At 41.4% G+C, this 18521-nt stretch overlaps 1 protein-coding gene across 2 annotated transcripts; it reads right to left on the bottom strand.

Annotated features, from left to right (window-relative positions):
• Positions 1-240: 240 nt before the first annotated feature.
• On the bottom strand, positions 241-15791 carry iffo1b (intermediate filament family orphan 1b). 2 transcript variants are annotated; one of them, XM_061819749.1, is made up of 10 exons: positions 15582-15791; positions 14310-15361; positions 10284-10344; positions 9007-9102; positions 8294-8434; positions 7310-7512; positions 7113-7239; positions 5243-5332; positions 4389-4519; positions 241-4254 (listed from the first exon to the last, which is right to left on the bottom strand). In XM_061819749.1, exons 2-10 carry the CDS (start codon positions 15182-15184, stop codon positions 4155-4157), a joined length of 1824 nt encoding a protein of 607 aa, XP_061675733.1. In that variant the 5' UTR covers positions 15185-15361; positions 15582-15791; the 3' UTR covers positions 241-4154. The 2 variants fall into 2 exon arrangements, with proteins under 2 accessions (XP_061675733.1, XP_061675732.1); XM_061819748.1 differs by having other exon boundaries at positions 14310-15791.
• Between the last annotated feature and the right edge of the window lie 2730 nt (positions 15792-18521).

The raw sequence follows: 18521 nt of genomic DNA on the forward strand, positions 1-18521 counted from the left end.
TTAAGACGGCGGGGCTGGCGGGGTTGCACGTTAGTCATGACATGTTACTCAAAAGGTGTTATACATATTTGAGTCATATTTCTGCCACGTTTAGGGAACAAAAAGGTGTTATAAACATTTGAGATAGATCAAACACTTTCATCACAGCCGCGTGATGTATTGGCATGTTGACGTATCGATACTCACACAATAATCACACGACGCGTGTTGCTGAGATGCATTTTTTTTAATTTCCCATCTTGTTTGACATAAAGAACATCTGGCAGCTGTGCAAGGGCGCAGACACGACGTTTCAAGCCTTTACATGGACAATATTGACTGTACAGTAATACATCGAATGGAAATTTACAACAAAAGAAAAGCTTGAAGGAATTACAGTTTTTTTCACATTATTATAATAAAAATATCTCATCAGCTGTTTACAATTAGTATCTTGGTTATTTCAAAATGGCTGCAGCATTGCCATATCCTTGCATCTCCTGAAATACTGTTTATTCAGATTTTTTTGTTTGTGGTCTGGCAGTATTAAACATATTAAAGAAAGTTAAATATACTTTACATTTATTAATAATTTGTGAAAATAACACACCAATGTGGGGACTGACTAAAAGTATCAGTTCAATTAAAGTATTAATCCAAATAATATTTATGGGGTGTAATAAGTAAAACAGTGTCTCTGTTGTTTCCATGACATTAATGGACCAGCTCGGACACCTCTCGTGTTGTACGGTTTTCACTAAAATGATCAGGTTTCATTTCAAGACATGAAATCCGAAATTACTACTGATGTACGTAAATACTGACAGTTCTAAGAGGAACCGGGCAGATTTTGCTACTCTGTTCCTTTTCCTCACTCGATGGCTTTTCAAAGTATTTTGGATGAAAACCTTCTCTACTCATTCACACTCGAGGCTCCTGCACACTGGCACATGCATACGCAGAAATTTGCTCAGAAAGGGAACTGACAGAATTGTTGCTTGATTTCTTACACAGTATACATATCTCTTCCTGCTTTAATTTTGGGTCAAATGGCACCATGCATTCTTGTCATGTAAAGCCTCAAATGTGTCCTCTTCTTGTCTGAAGATGAACGACTTGTTAATTGTTAATTCAGCTTCCTGCGAGCAGCGCGCTAATACCGTACAGTATGTTCAAGTGATGGATTCTCAAGAGCAAATATACATCTTTTCTTTTTTTGTATTTACATTGTTTCTTGGTTACGGGTTCACAGGCGACAGCGCTGATTGCATCATCATCATCATACTTGAAAGTTATTTCATTGCTTTGCTCGGTCGTTTCTATGTGCAAACTCAAAGTTGACTTATTTACATCAAGCACGTTGGTAGAGAGGAAGAAGAAGAAGGAGAAGTAGAAGAAGATAAAGAAGACAAAGAAAAAGAAGGCTTGGGCAGCTCAATTTGCTTTTTTTTTTTTTCTCCTATTTTTGGCACTCAGTGGCTCAACTTCTTCCAGACTGGAATCTCAGCATTCCGAATAAAAGTCATTCATAAAAGTGCATTATAGAGAATCCATCTTGGACTCTCAAACAGTGGTACTTTGACTTGGGAGTTGAATTCATTTGGTGACCACTTTAGGGCCCTTAAAACTATACCATATTTCAAATCAACTTTCCCAATTGAAATTAATGGAAATGCCATGGATCCGTTCCTGGCAACTCAATAAACACCACAATTATATTTAAAAAAAAACAAAACAGGACTGCAATGTGAAATATGGTTCTAAAAACACACATTTTATACTGTAATGAAGCTGAACAACACGCGCAGTAGTACATTCATCTCTTGTGCCTTTAAATATTGTGGTTTAGAGAGTGCTTTGTAGCGATAGGTTTGTTTTGCATCTCTCGCTCTCTACCACCCCCATTGAAGACCCCCCCCCACACTCTCTTCTCTTACTCTCCCTCTCGCTCTCAACACCATGCTCATTTTACAGAATTCTTTATAGCTTTCCAAAGGAAAAATAAAAACAGATACCTGAAACGTGATGATGGAGCAAATCATATTTACGCTGTGTGAAAGGAAGCACAAGTGTGCACAGCTTGTGAACCCATGCAATATTTTCCTCCCAATTTATAAACAAATCAAGCTTTCACTATGTGATTCCATCTTGTTTACTTTTTTTCACTTCATAGAGGTGGTTGGAGTCTGAAGCACACTCATAATGCAAGTCAATGCCCACAATTCAAGGTTAAAAAAAAAAAAGAGAGAGAAGATCATCTAGTAAAGAGCATATGAGAATGGGTATCTCGAAAAACACGTAAGTCGTGGCACCACTGTATTACTTGCAGAATTCTCGTTGTACTACAACAAACACTCAAATGGTTCTCTTTCATGCGGATGCTTCCAGTCACTGGTGTAGGTGCGCTTGTCGGGCAAAGTGCACTGGGAAATCCCCCAAATTCCCAAGACTTGACCACTCGAGTCATCAGCTAAGCGATAGATTGTTGTCGCCACAGACTGACATCAGTTGGCTTTCGGCTCGTCAACCTGCTGCTGACATTTTGATCATGAGAGCATATTTAATTCCTCATTTAGTCACAACGCAGCTTCGCTCATCTTTGCTGCCTTCATTTTTCATACAAAACAAAAACAAGCTTCCATTCTGTAGCCGTAAGGCAGTAAAACGCTGACTTGTGACGTTGTATGATGAGTGGAATCTGCCCGGAGATGTGAACACCGCCACAGTTGTTGTGAATAATAATGCTAACAACACATTTTACATTGACTAGACATATTTTGTCATTGCTATATTAAAATGTTTCTTACTGAATATTTGTGTTGTTGTTTTGCCCAAATCCTGAATGAGTGAAGACTGCGCCTGACAAGACACAAAGCAACCTTCTCTTATTTGTAAATGAGCTCAACCTCACCAAAATTTTGTAGGAAATTGTACAAAATGTTATGCAGTATTACAGCTAGGACTGGATTACTTTCTCGCTAGCTGAGCATTTATTTGCCAACTCTTGGCCAACACTGATCTGCACTGAAAACAATTTGAGCATATAGATACACAACATTGTGACATAAAAAAAATAAATAAATGAAAGCAGCATATTTAACTCTAGGGAGAGCAATAATTTGCTCTCCCTAGACCTAAAATTATATATTTGCCAAAACAAAGTCTTCATTTTGCTACCAAAAAAAAAACAATGTTCTGGAGTTGTCCCGATTCGAGCATTCATGTCATTTTGAATTGATTAAGGGATGAAAAAGATATTTCATTTATTTAAAAGTGTTAAAGAAAAAAAGGCATACAGTACAAAGATATTCCACTTTGTTACTGAAATAACACAGAAAATATTTTTTTTCCCCCTAAAACATATTTTGCCGCAAAATGGCCAATGGGGGGTGGTGGGGGTGCATATTTAGCACACAAAATATATAACTTGAGCAATAAAAATGATGGGCTCCCACAAAAACCTATATTCTCTCCATCACATCCATCCATTTTCTTTTGTCGCTTATCCTCACCAGGGTCGCGGGGAGTGCTGAAGCCTTTCCAAGCTGTCAACGGGTAGGAGGCGGGGTACACCCTGAACAGGTTGCCACCCAATCGCAGGGCACATGGAGACAAACATCCGCACTTACAATCACACCTAGGGGCAATTTAGAGTGTCCAATTTATGTTGCATGTTTTTGGGATGTGGGAGGAAACAGGAGTGCCCGGAGAAAACCCACACAGGCACTGGGAGAACATGCAAACTCCACACAGGCGAGGCCGGGATTGAACTCTGGACCTCAGAACTGTGAGGCCAACGGTTTACAGCTGCCCCACCGTGGTGCACTAATCATATTATATTTATTATATTTTATGTGTGAATCCTCCCAAAACACGACGTCTCCTAGTGAAAATATTTTTAGCTCCTTTTACGTTATATTTGACCATAAAACCTCCAGTCTAGTGTAGTTTTAAAGCTGCTACATTTTAATTCAATATTTTTAAGCAAATCTATCAGTCCGCCTTAATTAAAATGCTTAACGTTTTGTACCAAATCCTGCTAAATGTTGACGGTAACATATTGACTACTGTGATGATGATGATGATGATGATTGTAGGGCCAGAGGGGTTGCATGGTGTTGTGTTGTGAGAGTGCGGTACTGTTGCGGAAATCACACGACCGCAGCGGCGAGGTGTCAGGACTTCCTGGAACCAGACAAGGACGGCGGCGATGCCGAGCTCCTATCGCTCTCTCGCTGGTCGCTGTCGTCGGAAGATGTCTGCGCCGCCGTTTTACTGCAGGACACGCAGGTGGTAGAAATACAGATAGTTGTGTTAAAAAAAAAAAAAGACCAAGTAGTGTTTCGTCTGCTGCATTGAAATGTCCTTTAGCACAAAAGCGTTCCTCCCCCCCAAGTGCGGGCGCATACTTGTCGCCGGTTTGCGTGATGAGTCTCCTGCAGGTCTCCATCTGGACGTCCAGGCCTCGCTTCATGGAGCACATTTCCATGTACTCGTGCAGGTGGCGGTTCATGTCGCTCTTCGCCGTCGCCAGTTCCAGCTGGAGGACACATTTGGACTTTCTCATTCAAGATCCTTTCAGTTAATCACATTATTCACACCTCAGTTTTTTTTTTTACACGCTGCACAAGATCCAAAAGGTATGGTATGCATAGCAGCACAAATGATTTCTGAAAAAGAATAATTGGAAAAAAAAAAACAGACAGCAACAACTTCATTTCTGAGCTTATATGTTTTACTTTCTTTGTATCTATGGATTGTTCCCAAATTATGGTGAAATTGTTATGACAATAGCACCTGAAATATGAGTGAGAAAAATGGCGACGTGTTAATTACTTATTTCAGACGCTATATATTAACAAAAGAAAATGGTTTGTCCGTGAGTTTTAGTTAGTAATCAATTTCCTACTTACTAGCAACTATTATACTGACCATAAAAGATCAATGAAATATACCAATAAAAAAAAAGCTAAATATTAGGGATGCAACCAAAAAAAAATTCAGAATGAGTATGTGTACAAGTACCCACATTTCTCACCAATACCAAGTAATAATACTTCAAATTGGCATGTCTTGTAATTGTGATAAAAATGTTTTAGTTTAACAAAATATTGTCAAAAACACAAAACCCAAACTCTGAAGTATTAACACTTGGGGTACCAGAAAAAAAGGAGTAAGAATTGAAAACGAACCCCAATACAGTATGTCAAGCTAGTAAAGTGGCATCGGTGTCGTAGCATCGGAGCATAAAAATCATACCCACCTCGATCTGGTCAATGGTTTCCTGGTATTCCTTCTCTCGGGACTTGAACAAGCACTCGGTGTCACTTATCACTTTTTCCAGACAGTCCTCCTGGTGGGAGTAGAGATGGACAACGAGATAATCAACATGGGGTCAGGTTTCATTTCCACGGAATTCAGAGCAGACTGAGCAAGCAAGCACTCCTGCATCCTTGCTGGAGTTTCTGGGCCACCAAACTCTTCGACGCTCGAAGGGAGCGTTCGGCTCTATTATACGAGCGTGTGTGTACATCCCACCTGAACTTAACATACCGAAGGCACAGTGCGGCCTGATGGAGTTGATTATGAACATTGAGATCGATCACCCAAACTCTGTGCTTCTTGTCCTGGGCCACTTCAAAGGCTGCCATTTAAAAATACGATGTCCCCAAATACAAACAGACGAAAGCCAAGGGGGAGAGAGGCAGGCCCACAGAGGGAGGACGAGAGATGACTTTAGGCTTGCTGGGCAGAAGTTAAGCAAAGCCCTTAGGGAAGCAAAAACTGGAGGAACAAATCATCTCCAATGACACCCCTTCAGCCTGGAGGTCACTGAGAAACTTGACAGGCAATAAAAATAAAACACAAGCCAGCCCATCTTTTAAACTAGTCAATGATTTTAATCAATGTTATCCCCGATTTGAGAGGTCTTCTCCCCCTCCTAGCTGTGATCGGGGTTGGCTATACACAGACACTTATCCATGGACTCCAACCTAAGCATGGAGGTGAACACCCGCCCTCACAATCAAGCTGCAAAGCTTATGCAAAGAAAGGATGGGATGGCGCCTGCCACTCTGAAGCACTGCGCCAGACAGGTTCCTGGAGTCTTTAGACATTTTCAAGCAGTCTGTTGTTTTATCTGAGAGCTTTTTAAGGTTTTGCCTTTTCGTTCTTGCCTTTACGCCAACAGGAAACAGCAGCTGCGGCTTGGCCATTACACTTCTGATCTCCGGTCCTCCGATAACGGAGCACCTCAGGGGTGCGTCCTGTTGCCATTTTTCTACTCACTCTATAAACACCACTGACTGCAATCTCACCAACAACTCCATCAAGTTGATTAAATTTGCAGACGACACCAACTTGTTTGGCCTCAGCAAGGGCAACGGCAAGTCTGCTTATTGGCAGGAAGTGCGGAAAGCAAAGATGCTGACTGGACAGGGGCAACTGTCAATCAGTGACCGGCATGAGGCCGAGGTCAGGAAGAGGGCAGGTAAAATCGTTGATGATAAATCTTAGCCTGCCAACAAAATCTTTCAGCCGCTCCCCTCAGGGAGGCGGTACCGTGCCATCAGGCCAAGGACCGCATGGCTGATTCTGATCTCTGGCATGTTTCTCATTATGTGTCGCCATATGCAATTGTGTCATTATGCTGGCGGATTTTAAGGTAAACATACTCAAATACTCAATATTATAATTCTCTTTTTTATGTTTAAACCCTAAAGTCAGTGTGGGATTAAAGATTTTGAAGCATCTTTTTGTTATGAAGTGAGTTGTCAACATACGGCATACGTATCTCAATTTTTTACTTGTAAGTCAAAACAACAACATAAAATTCCAAACGGCAACTTGTATTTTAAATAGTTTGTAACAAATTACTAACTAAACATTTAATATAATGTACAATTTTTTATTTTGCTCATATTTTTTAAAATAAATGTTTAATTTAATATAACAACTCATGCTTGTTAGTATATAGTGTTTATAAAAGATTTATTTTAAAGTATCAAACAAACCAATTACATAACCAATAGCGTAAAAAAAATCCAAATATTTTATTCATGGTTTGTATTATATTTCAAAGTAATTAACACTATTTAATGAGATAAATGACCCCAAAAAATGACACACCCTACCTCTCCAGGCGGGTTGGCGGGGTCAGGAGGCAGAGTGCTTCCTGGGAAATCTTCCCACAGCAGCAACGTCTCCTCCGTCTCCTCCCAGGCCAGACTGTCGCAGTCGTCCTCGAACTCGCACTCACGCCTGCAACGTGAACGATCACGTGAGAGTCAGAAGCTTATCGGAGGTGTCCTGGACACGTGCCGCCGCTCACAGGTGGTTCAGCATCCTCTGCATCTCTTCGTTGATCTGACTGGCCGACGATTGGCTGCTGTGCTGCTGCTGCTGCTGCTCGTCCTCCTTAGCCACACTCGCGTCGCTTTCGGATACGCTGACTGGTTCTTCGGCCTCGCTACCGTTCATGGACAGAGGCGTTTGCTTGCGGCGCAGGCTTATCGATGGCTGGTTGTTTGTAACCTGCACAGATGATTTTGTGGTGGAAAGTACAAAACGAACAAAACAACATAAAAAGACAGTTAACCCCAGCGTAATTTACTGTTTGGCCTCCACAAATTTGGATAGGCTAGCTAATGTCACTTGAAGGTGGCTCATTTATGATGACTAATTTACCAAATGAATACATTTGTTTATGTAACATGGGTTCGTGATTGCGTACATGCTAGATGCATGGTGTTAATTCTTTACGATCCTCATTTTTAGTGTTTGTAAGGGTTTCTATATGCAATTACAAATGGAAGGGTGTCAATTAGTCACAGATTTTCACTATTCACAGTAGGGCTTGGTCCATATTTTCCATGAATAAAATTGTGTTCACTTTACTTCTTTCTTCTTAAATTTTCAGTGTCTGAATTTGGAGTGTTTCTTTTAGTGCAACGTTTTACATTTACTCCATACATTTGAGAACATCAATCTGTACTTTAGACTCATTTAATAAAGCACCATTTTTTTTAACCTCAGCAGATGATGACACCATGTAAAATTTTTTTTAAATAAATAGAGAGCAATAAAGTCAACTGAGGATGAGATGATGAGTGATTGATTTATAGCGATCTTCTTAAGGTCTCGGGGAAAAAAAACTAAGGCTCTTGGCCCTCACCATTTCTCACCATGCATGGGTACGTGTAAGAATGAGCTGTCCATGCAGTTGCAAGTGGGGAAACTCTATGTGATTTGATTTTGAGGTATAATCATACATCATTATCTTGTGCAATAATAAGAATGTGGAAAAACAGTCCACCTGGTACATCTGGATGACGTCCTCACAGTTCCTCTGCTGGGCGACGTCACAGAGGCGAGCCGTGATGTCGATCCTGCGGCAGATGTCCATGTCCACTTTCATGGCTTTCTCCTGGATCTTTGTGTCCAGATCAGACAGATTCTACAGGAACAGCCACGGCAGGGAGAAAGAAGAAGTATTGGAAACGGTAGTTATTAGTACTGCTCGAGGACTTTGATTTTGTAGTGGATGGCTTTTTTAAAGTCTGAAAACTCAAGTATTGCACAGCTAACATCAATACCTATATTAAGAATAATAAATTATGCTACTTATTAATGGACTATTGAGGGAAATCATTTCTCATTAAAATTAACCTTTAATCATTATATCTAAATACACTGACCAAAATTTCTACATTTTCCCTTGAACACAAAATTCCCACCAGTAAAAAAAAATAGTTAAAAACAAACTAGATTAGACAAGATTAGACCCAAAACACCATATTTAGCATAATAACTACCACATTTTAACAAGCAAAACAGTCTACGGTTACATTTATGTCCCAAAAATGGTAATACAAGTATTTGCCACAAAAAAAGAGCCCCTTATTTGGGCTTCAGTGTCTCTGTTGCTCTGACACTGCGAAGCGGCTTGCTGCTAGTAGTTCGTCACGGCTGGTGGGCTCCTGATTACGATTTGATCACTTTGAACGATGCCGGCAGTGGCGCGCTCACATTGGTCATGAGGCCTTTGAAGAGGACCAACTCGGCCTTCAACTGCTGAACTCGGAGGGCAAGCTCATCCTGGCAGCCTTCGCTCTCTTGCAAGTCCTGCAAATGCACATGCACATACGCACACAAAGACACGTAAAAACAAATTCAGGAAGCCTCAAAACACAGCTTGCACACCAGAGCTGCAAGTGCATACGCACACACACACACACACCACACACACACACACACACATACACACACACACACACACACACACACATATATATATATATATATATATAGACATACACAGAAGAGACACATTGTCTGTACACAAAGAGTTTAAATTACACAAGAGTCCATCATGATTACAATAAAAACTTCTAGCAGCAGTGAACCAGATAAAAACATTAGAAATATTAAATGCCTCCATGTAAGGTAGTTATGTTTTAATGGTGCCCCCTACTGACTTATTCATGCGTGGGCGCTTGCCGGTCTGGCCGCATGCAGCTTTAAGGAGCTCAGGTGAACATTAACCGCACATGCACGGATGGTCACAAGCACATGATAATGTTTGTAAATTTGTTTATTGTAATTATCAGACAATAATTATTCATTCCCTTCTTTAAATCATAATTTAACTGAATGAGATTATCTTTCCATTAGCTCAATAACATTAGTGTCAAGTCTAAATTGATAGTGTTAAGTCTAAACAATATAATTTTTTTGAAATACCAAATTACTGCTACAAATTGTGTCTGGATATTCAGTCACACAATCAATGATAAATGGCAACGGCTAAACTTTTCTTAAATTTTTTGTTTTTCCGGGTATCAAAAATGTTCAAATATGACTTTGGCAACAATGCTATCCACTGAAAATAATTAAATAAATAAAGATAGCGATTATGGAAAATTAGTTTAAAAATTATTTATTTATATTTATTTTAGTATTGATGACAAATCACTTAAAACAATTGTTTGGTTAAAATAAAAAAGTCCTCAATGTCAAATTGTTTATTTTGTTATTTACACTGAATCAGTGAAACTATTATTTTGAAAAAAATTAATTTATAAAATAAAATAAGCACATTTTGATTAACCAATCTCGTAAATCAAGGAAAGAAATGGTCGTTTTTTTGTGTTGAACGCAGTTGCTCCTAGTTTTCAGATGACCCAGGAACCTTTGTGGTTGGGGTCTGCACCACTGAACAAATCTGACTTTGTGTTGATACTTCATCCATCTTCACCTTACGTCGGAATATTACAGACACGCACACACTTTAAAAAAATCATTACTTCTTGCAAGTCAGCAATCTTCTGCTGCAGGTCCGTCCTCATTGTGTATTCTTCTTCCCATCTAGGGGTCAAGCAGATACAAGAGATCAAATAAGGCAATTTACTTCAAAATCTGTGGATCATATGCAAACAACACATTAATCAATTCCCGTGGAAAGATCCAAAGAGTATGAGTGTCAGGTACTCTGCTTGTTTTAAGCTACTGGGGTGAAGAAAAAAAACCTGTTATATGTGATGGTTGTTTTGCACTGAGAATAATAAAGAGCCTTCCACACAATCCTCCAAAAATGTCTTGGTAAGATGAAGAATTAGGATTCAAGGGGAAATTGAGGCTCATACATTTTTCCCTGTTTAAAAGTGCACTGCCATGATGCTGACAGTCGTCTCATAAATCTCAACTTCTGATGCATTAAAAAAAAAAAAAACGCAAGAACACTTGCGGCGCTGTGTGACGCCCACTCCCCTCCGTGGACTGCCGCATCGTCTCATTAGGGCCGAGCTTTTTTAAACACTGCGACACTCGTCGAGCGCTCCCGCATGGCAAACGGTCCAGAAAACAGCAAAAGTACGCTTTGGGAATGGAAAGAGGAGCCTGCAACCTTTAGAGAGGCGGTGGGACGCCCACACCCCACCCCACCTTCCAGCAGTTTGCACTCCGTGGTGCATTGCAGATACGGTGAGAAGTGAGGAGGGCGCAGAGAGAGAGAGAGAGAGAGTGAGGGGGGGAAAAAACCTGGGAGGAAATGTTCACACTGTCTGCTTGCTCACAAGAGTTTGTAGGAAAACAAGAGCATTCGTGATTGTAAAGTTTAACAAAGTAAACTCATATTGGGTTTGCAATAAAAAAAAATGAAAAAGCTTGAAATGGCATGAAGGCAAGTTGGAACTGAAGGAGATTGACAGTCAAGTCACCGAGGAGGAAAAGAGGCTCAGCACGTTAAGGTTATTTGAAGCTGTGGACACGTATGAGGTCATCCACCTCCATGAGTACTTGCATCACACACTCCTTAGTACTTAGCATAGTACTGCACAGGGAAAAGGCCTCTACAGACAGTCGCTGCGTTGTTTTGATTACTTTTCTGGCATTCAGCGGGGGGGAAAAAGGATGAGAAATAATCTCAGACCATTCCAATTTAAAAGTAAAGAAGAAAATATGAGCAGAAAAACATAACAATATAGAAGGATGGATGGTATTACAGTAAAATGATATTAACATTTTATCTCCTCATCATGGAATTACATAGACACAATAAATGGGTGGATAATCTCTTTCCATGCATCCATTTTCTTAACCGCTTATCCTCACAAGGGTCACGGGCAGGAGGCAGCGTACACCCTGAACAGGTAGCCAGCCAAACGCAGGGCACATCGAGACAAACAACCACACTCACAATAACACCTAGGTGCAATTTAGAGTGTCAAATTCATGTTGCATGTTTTAGGGATGTCGGAGAAAACCTACACAGGCACGGGGAGAACATGCAAACTCCACACAGGCGGCTCCGGGATTGAACCCGGGACCTCAGAACTGTGAGGCCAATGCTTTCCAGGTGATCCACTGTGCCGCCGAATAATCATTTTAAAAATTGGAAATAAAGGATAATACCTTATTCAGTTATTGCTCAAGTTACAGTCAAAAGGGATTCGGTTAAAAAAAAAATCCAATCCCTCAACATTATGATACAATGATTTGAAATTTTAGCAGGGATCACGGAAGTGGGTGGAAACGATTTGCTTTCACGGGACACATGAAAGGATGGAGCAGGCCAGATGTGACCTCCTCCGGGCCTTGACTTTGACACCTGTGTGCAGATTATAAAACGAACATTTCATCCACTGTTGAGTCACTGGTTCTACTAAAGATCAATGTCTAATTTCCCTACTTGCTTTCTGATTGCTGGACTAGACAACAAGGCCAATAAAAAAAAAGAGCAATGACAGGTTTTGACTTGACAACTTTTGCCCAATCACCTCCTAGTTTCATTTTAAACCCCGCCTTTTTACAACCTGTTGCCATAGGGGAATGCAGTACTGTGTACCTCAAATAATTTGCTCAGTCATCTCCAAGGCAACCTTTGAAAGGTCTCATCTCAAAAGTTTCTATTGGGTCGATGTCATCAGGACATCTTCTCATCTTGTTGTTTTGTTTAATCATCACTCATTTTAAAGTTGTTGATAGGTTATCTTTGGCTATATTTTTCTTTTTAAAATAATTCATGACCAACAAAAACAGTTTCACCATTTAATCTTCGGCCAGTCATGCAAAATGAGAATTTTTAGGCTATATGGGACCCTAGCCTTTCCTGCAAAGTCTGTGACCATAATGACGACAAGCAAAAAAAAAAAAAAACAAAAAAAAAAAAAAAAAAAAAAAAAAAAAAAACGGATGTGTAAAATCTCCCTCTGACTATAAAGCAAATTAATCTTGGCTGGGGGAGTTGTGTCACAGCTGAGGTCAGCATGGATTATCTCACCTTCCCAAAGCTGATGAGTTGGTTGTTGGTTTCTTTAGCTGGGTAACTTGTTCAGAATAAATCAGCAGCACCTTCACTGGTTGCAGACAAATCGTGGAGTACTTTTTTTTTTTTTTTTTTTGCACCATTAGCTTCGAGGTACATGAGTACAATGAATGTCTTACTAGTAATTTTCTCACCCTAGGGCTTCTTTTGACCTAAAAAAACTATATGTATCCATTTTAAGATCCGTCTACTAATTTGCTCTTTGTCCAATTTTGGAATGATAGGAGGACAACTGCGTGTTACAAGTGTGGCAAATCTCTGTACTAGTTAAAAATAGTGTGCGACTAGTAGAACAAGTGACGTTTTAAAATTCTACTACTGCGGTTACTACTAACTTTTACTACTAGTAGTACAAGTAACACGCAGATGTAATCTAGTGCTTCACTAGAAACGTAATTGTGTGCCAAAGTTGTCCTACTAGTGTGCAGAAATATAATTCATCCATCCATCCATACATTTTTTTTGCCGATTATCCTCACGAGGGTCGCAGGGAGTGGTGGAGCCTATCTCAGCTGTCAACGGGCAGGAGGCAGGGTACACCCTGAACTGGTTGCCAGCCAATCACGGTGTACATAGAGACAAAACAGCCGCACTCACAATCACACCTAGGGGCAATTTAAAGTGTCCAATTAATAAATATAATACAGTAGTGGAAAAAATATATATTACTAGTAAGACATAGTGGTTGTGCATGTGCCTGAATTGTCTTGGTAGAAAGGGCGAAGAGTGTACTAGCGCATGGACCTTAAACTACATGTCACCGCGGCGTGACGCATGTCGTCATTGCATCCCTCGGAAAGACACTTAACCAGCATTGTCTACAGATGAATGCAGTCGGATGTTTGGTAGCGGTTGCGGGGGTCTGAAGGCGCAGAATGGCAGCCACGTTTCTGTCGGACTGCCCCAGGCCACCGGTGGCCACACAAGTAGCTTACCACCATCAGAATGTAACTGAGGAGTGAATGCATACTGCATGGAATTGTACAGCATCTTTGAGTGCCTACGAAGCCGCTATAAAAGTGTAATAATTCATTATTATTAGTAGTATATGGAATAAATGCTGCAATGGCTTTCCATGACGTGAACATCTAACTAATTTGAACATGCCTGACCTTCATTCTTCTGTATTTTTAGAAGCCGGCTAGTTTATGTTGTGGGTATATTTCTAGCGGCGGCACCTGCCTCTGCGTCGGGTGGGATTTGTGCTGACTCAGCTCCAGACAGCTGAGTCGCAGCTGCTCAAAAACGGCATTGGAAAAAAGGCTGAGAAGTGCAATACAGTTCTGAGTTTTTCCGGATACTTGGTCAATTTTATGCATACATTTGCCATTGGATGGTAGCAGTGAACTTTACAACAAGTACCTGTCGTGTTTTGAGCCGAGTACCTCTTCCCGTTGTAATAAAATGCCAAATATTTACATTATAACTGAAATGCCTTGTGCTGCAGGCTACACTTAAAAAGTGGTTTCAGCAATTTCCTAGTTATGATTGCAACAATTCCACATACCTGCGTTTATACTCGTCCCTCTCCCGCTTCACTTTGGCCAAGACGTTGTAGAGCGCTCTGATCTCGGGGGTGATGGTGTCGATCTGGACCCCGACTCCATCCGGGTGCGCCCAGGAGACCCCGGGGCTGGTCAGACGCTCCGATCCGAACCTGCGAGTGGGGTTGTAGGACCAGATGGTGCCCGGGAGGAAGCGAGGAGGCGCGGTCACGGGGCGTCCGACGCCGGTTCTGGACCCGGGGGAGTCCGCGGAGGGGGAGGCCTGGCTGACGACGACGGAAGGGTTACAAGCGGCGTCGGTTCGGGTGGAAGCGGAACTCTCGGGGGCCGTGCAGGAAAAAGTCGTGGGCCTCCTGGCTGAGTTGTTGGTGTTGTGAAAGGGGAGGGAGCCGGGTCGGAGCGGGACGGCTCCCACGAAACCCGTCTGCACGCCGGCCTCCTGGGTGTGCGGCCTGCAGCCGCTGTTGGCCTCCAACGCCTGCTGCAGCTGCTTCTCCAGAACCTTATTCCTGCGCTCCAGCTCGTGCACTTTGGCCAGGAAGCACCTGAACCTCAGATTGAGCGTTTTGAGCACGCTGATGTTGGAACCCAGGTCGTTGCGCAGAGCCATGGCCGCGGGCGGATGGTGCTGGTGCTGATGCTGATAGTGGTGCAGGTAAGATGAGCTGTGGGTAGGGAACTCGGGCCCGGGGATGTCCCCCAGCAGCAAAGACGCCGACTCCGGAGAGCCGAACACGGCGTCCGGGAGAAGGCCCGAGGGGGATTCTGGGTGGCCGGTGGCCTGGCTCGGCTGCGGATGTTGTTGGAGATGCGCCGTGGCCCCCAACAACGGATTCATGCTATGGTACGGAAAACTAAAGCGCTGCAGATCTGGCATGAACACGGGCGGGAAGGGTCGCTCTTCGAAGCGGAACAAGAACAAGTGGAAGAAATCAAAACCACCGATGGAAATAAATAGCAAAGCGGCTGGGATGCGCGGCGTTTCCCTTCTTATATAACTGTCTTGGAATTAGATTTATCCTCACAGATTAGAAGAAGGTCTTAACGTCGACTGCTGTCGGTGACACACGGGAACAAAAAAGAAAAACGAAAAAGAAAAAATCAGAAAATATTGTTCACCAGCTGGCCGACACGCAAACAGGCGAAGAAGACGTCCAAATAAAGGTGAATACAAGCAGACGGGTGAAGGAGAAACGTGACGTGCGCGAGTCCCTCCGAGTAGTGGCAACAAAAAATGTGACCGCAGGACAAGAGCAGCTGAGAGCGGTTTTTACCGTAATGGCGGCGAGGCAGGCGCAGGGGAACGAGTTCACTTTTGCTCTCCGCGACATCTTGAGCCACTGGGGGCGAAAAGGAGGACAGAAGCTACCATTAAATCTGAAAAATGAATGAAAATGCTAACAAATGCCGGCCACGAGCTGAAATGACAAAGAAATAAATGAATGGAGGTCTATTACTCGGGGTAGTACGTCAAAGAATGCGGATGTCGTGTCACTGCGCCCCCTAGGTGACTGTGAGCGGTATTGGGTGACGTCACAACCACCCGATCGTGTTGATATTTGGAATGGGAAGCGTTGAAGGCCTCAGAGCAAAGCAAAACAAAGCAAACTTATTTATACAGCCGTTGCATACACAAGGTGACGCAGTGCGCTATACATTATTCAAATCATTGAAAAAAAATTCTTGCAAACGTTTAACACGCAGATTAAAAAAAAAATACAATAAAAACAGCATTTTGAGAATGACCATTTAAAAGGAGTACTTTTTACCTGGACTTAAAAACATTTACACCAGAGGATGACTTCGTTTGTATTGGCAATTTATTCAAATTGTGTGCAGCAAAATAGCTAAATGCTGCTTCACCATGTTGGCCTTGGATTCTGCGCTCCGCTATTTAGCCCGAGTCTGTCGATCGCAGAGGTCTACTGGGTTTGTATCCCGTGAGCATTTCTTTCATGTGTTCAGGACCCAAACCATGTTGTGGTTTAGAGACCAGTAAAATATATTCTAAAGATGACTGGAAGCCAGTCCAAGAACTTTAGAACTGGGAGTCGAGTCAGAAAACCATTACAATCGTCAAATCTAGCCTGAGGTAAAAGCCTGCATGAGCTTCTCCTGCTCTGGTTGGCGCATGCCAGCCTTCACTCTGGATTTGTTCTTCAGCTTGTAGAAGGCCGTTTGAGGAAGTTAAAATGATAGATCCGATGGGACTTGATCAGCACACCGAGGTTTTAGACTTGGGCTTTAGTTTTTAAAGAGAACGCTTGCATGCATTTACTCATAGCAGACTGCTTTTCTTCCCTGCCAAAACAATTACCAAACAAAAGCCTGGTATTCAAACAGGGGTGTGCATACTTTTTAGCAACCTTGTTCCTGTGTTTGTAATCATACCTGCTCAGTCAATTGAACAAGTGGAAACAAAAAATATAGTATATGGCCGTTTCTTTGGGCAAATATTGCCATAATTTGCAATTTGACAAAGATTTTATCCCATAAATTATGACTATTAGTCAAATAATTAATGGGACTTTTTACTTGAACGTATTGTAAAGCAATACCACTCTTTTTTAGTACAATTTTGAGGTCTAAACTGGTCAATAGCACTGAATTAAATACAAGAAAATGTAAAAAAAAAAATCATAATAATAGTAAAGACGTCAATTATGATTCAATTCAAATATGTTGCACATAAAAGCTACATTAAAAATGTACCAACATAAATATCTTAAACATTTCTAATCATTAATTACTCCAAAGTTAAATACAACTGAACTTTACTTAACAAATGTACTGTGGTGGATTAAACACCCTTGTGAGGATAAGCGGCTAAGAAAACAGATGGATGAAACACAGCCTCTGTAACATGCGCACTTTGTACACATGCCACTGAGTGGAGCCAACATCCCCCCAAGTGGTTCTTGTACTGCAATTTGAAAAAAAGAAAAACTCAAGTATATACAGTTATAATACAGCCATGAAAGTTAACTACAAAGTATCTCACTGTGGATATTTCCCAAGTTTCCCCACTTCAACGGCTCATGTAAAGTTTGCAGAAATGTTTGAGAAATTTTGGCTTGACAGTACCACTTAACAGTGCATCTGGTGCCATATGGTTCCGGTCCATAACAGGTCCAAGCCGAAAAGCGGGCAGGGAGGCCCAAAAGACAGTATAGACCCACACCAGGGTACTGACGTGTGTTGCAAGTCGCCCCAAGTCACATCTTTACGTGTGAAATGCTACAAAACTGCGTTCTGCTTTGAAGGAAGTTTTGTTCTTCATAGGGAACTTAAACGTACTGTGCTTGAGGAAATACTTACCCCTCACGATATCAAGTACTTGCTAAAATTGTCTCATGTCCTTTTGTCTGATGCAACTTGACTTGTTAGATTGTTGTTTTTTCTTACTTTCCAAAAATGTTCAAAATGTGGATTACGCATTTTTGCTTTTCAGGCTTATGTTAAAATAAAACTAAATGTTTAGATTTTTTTCAACTTCATAGTTTTTCTCTAAAGTACCCTAACTTCGCAGCTCATTTGCAAAAATTAGTATCGTTCACACGGAAAGTTTTCAGTTTGCAATATTTTCAAAATTCCCATATACAGTAGGTTGCATAGATAAAGTCCAAAATGTAAAGTATGGAGCAGCAATTCTCAACTTAATCGACTATACCTCATGAAAATACTGTATACACAGTATTAAAAATGAAAGCCATATAGTTTAACAAGTTTTTCATTCACACACAGTAAAACAATAAGGGATCACTACTCACGTACTTGTTGTCCATTTGTCTTTGGTGATCCCTCAGCAGGAGGCTGTGTATATATCTATACTTCTATTTACCCCTGGTCTAGTTCACTCACTCTTCTACATCCGCTTTCCACCCACCAAATCCATAAAAGCCTCAGCAGTACACACCCAAGGACTTCGCCACCGTGCCATTTTGTTTGGCAGTATGCATAAATTGCATGACATAAAAATAATATAGCACTTGACATTATTGCGCTTTTCAAATTACATACATAATTAAAAAAAATTTTCTTGCTTTAATTCGGTTGACATCGTGCTGCACATTCTGATATGTGCCCCTTTGCCACCAGGGGAAGTACAATCTAGACATCTAGATTGATACACAAAATTTCATTCATTACAGGAGTAATATGTCACTCTTTAAAGAGAATAATATGCCAGTGAATGATGTTAAATGGTCTGTCTG

The sequence above is a fragment of the Syngnathoides biaculeatus genome, chromosome 5 (assembly GCF_019802595.1).
Source record: "Syngnathoides biaculeatus isolate LvHL_M chromosome 5, ASM1980259v1, whole genome shotgun sequence".
NCBI lineage: Eukaryota > Metazoa > Chordata > Actinopteri > Syngnathiformes > Syngnathidae > Syngnathoides > Syngnathoides biaculeatus.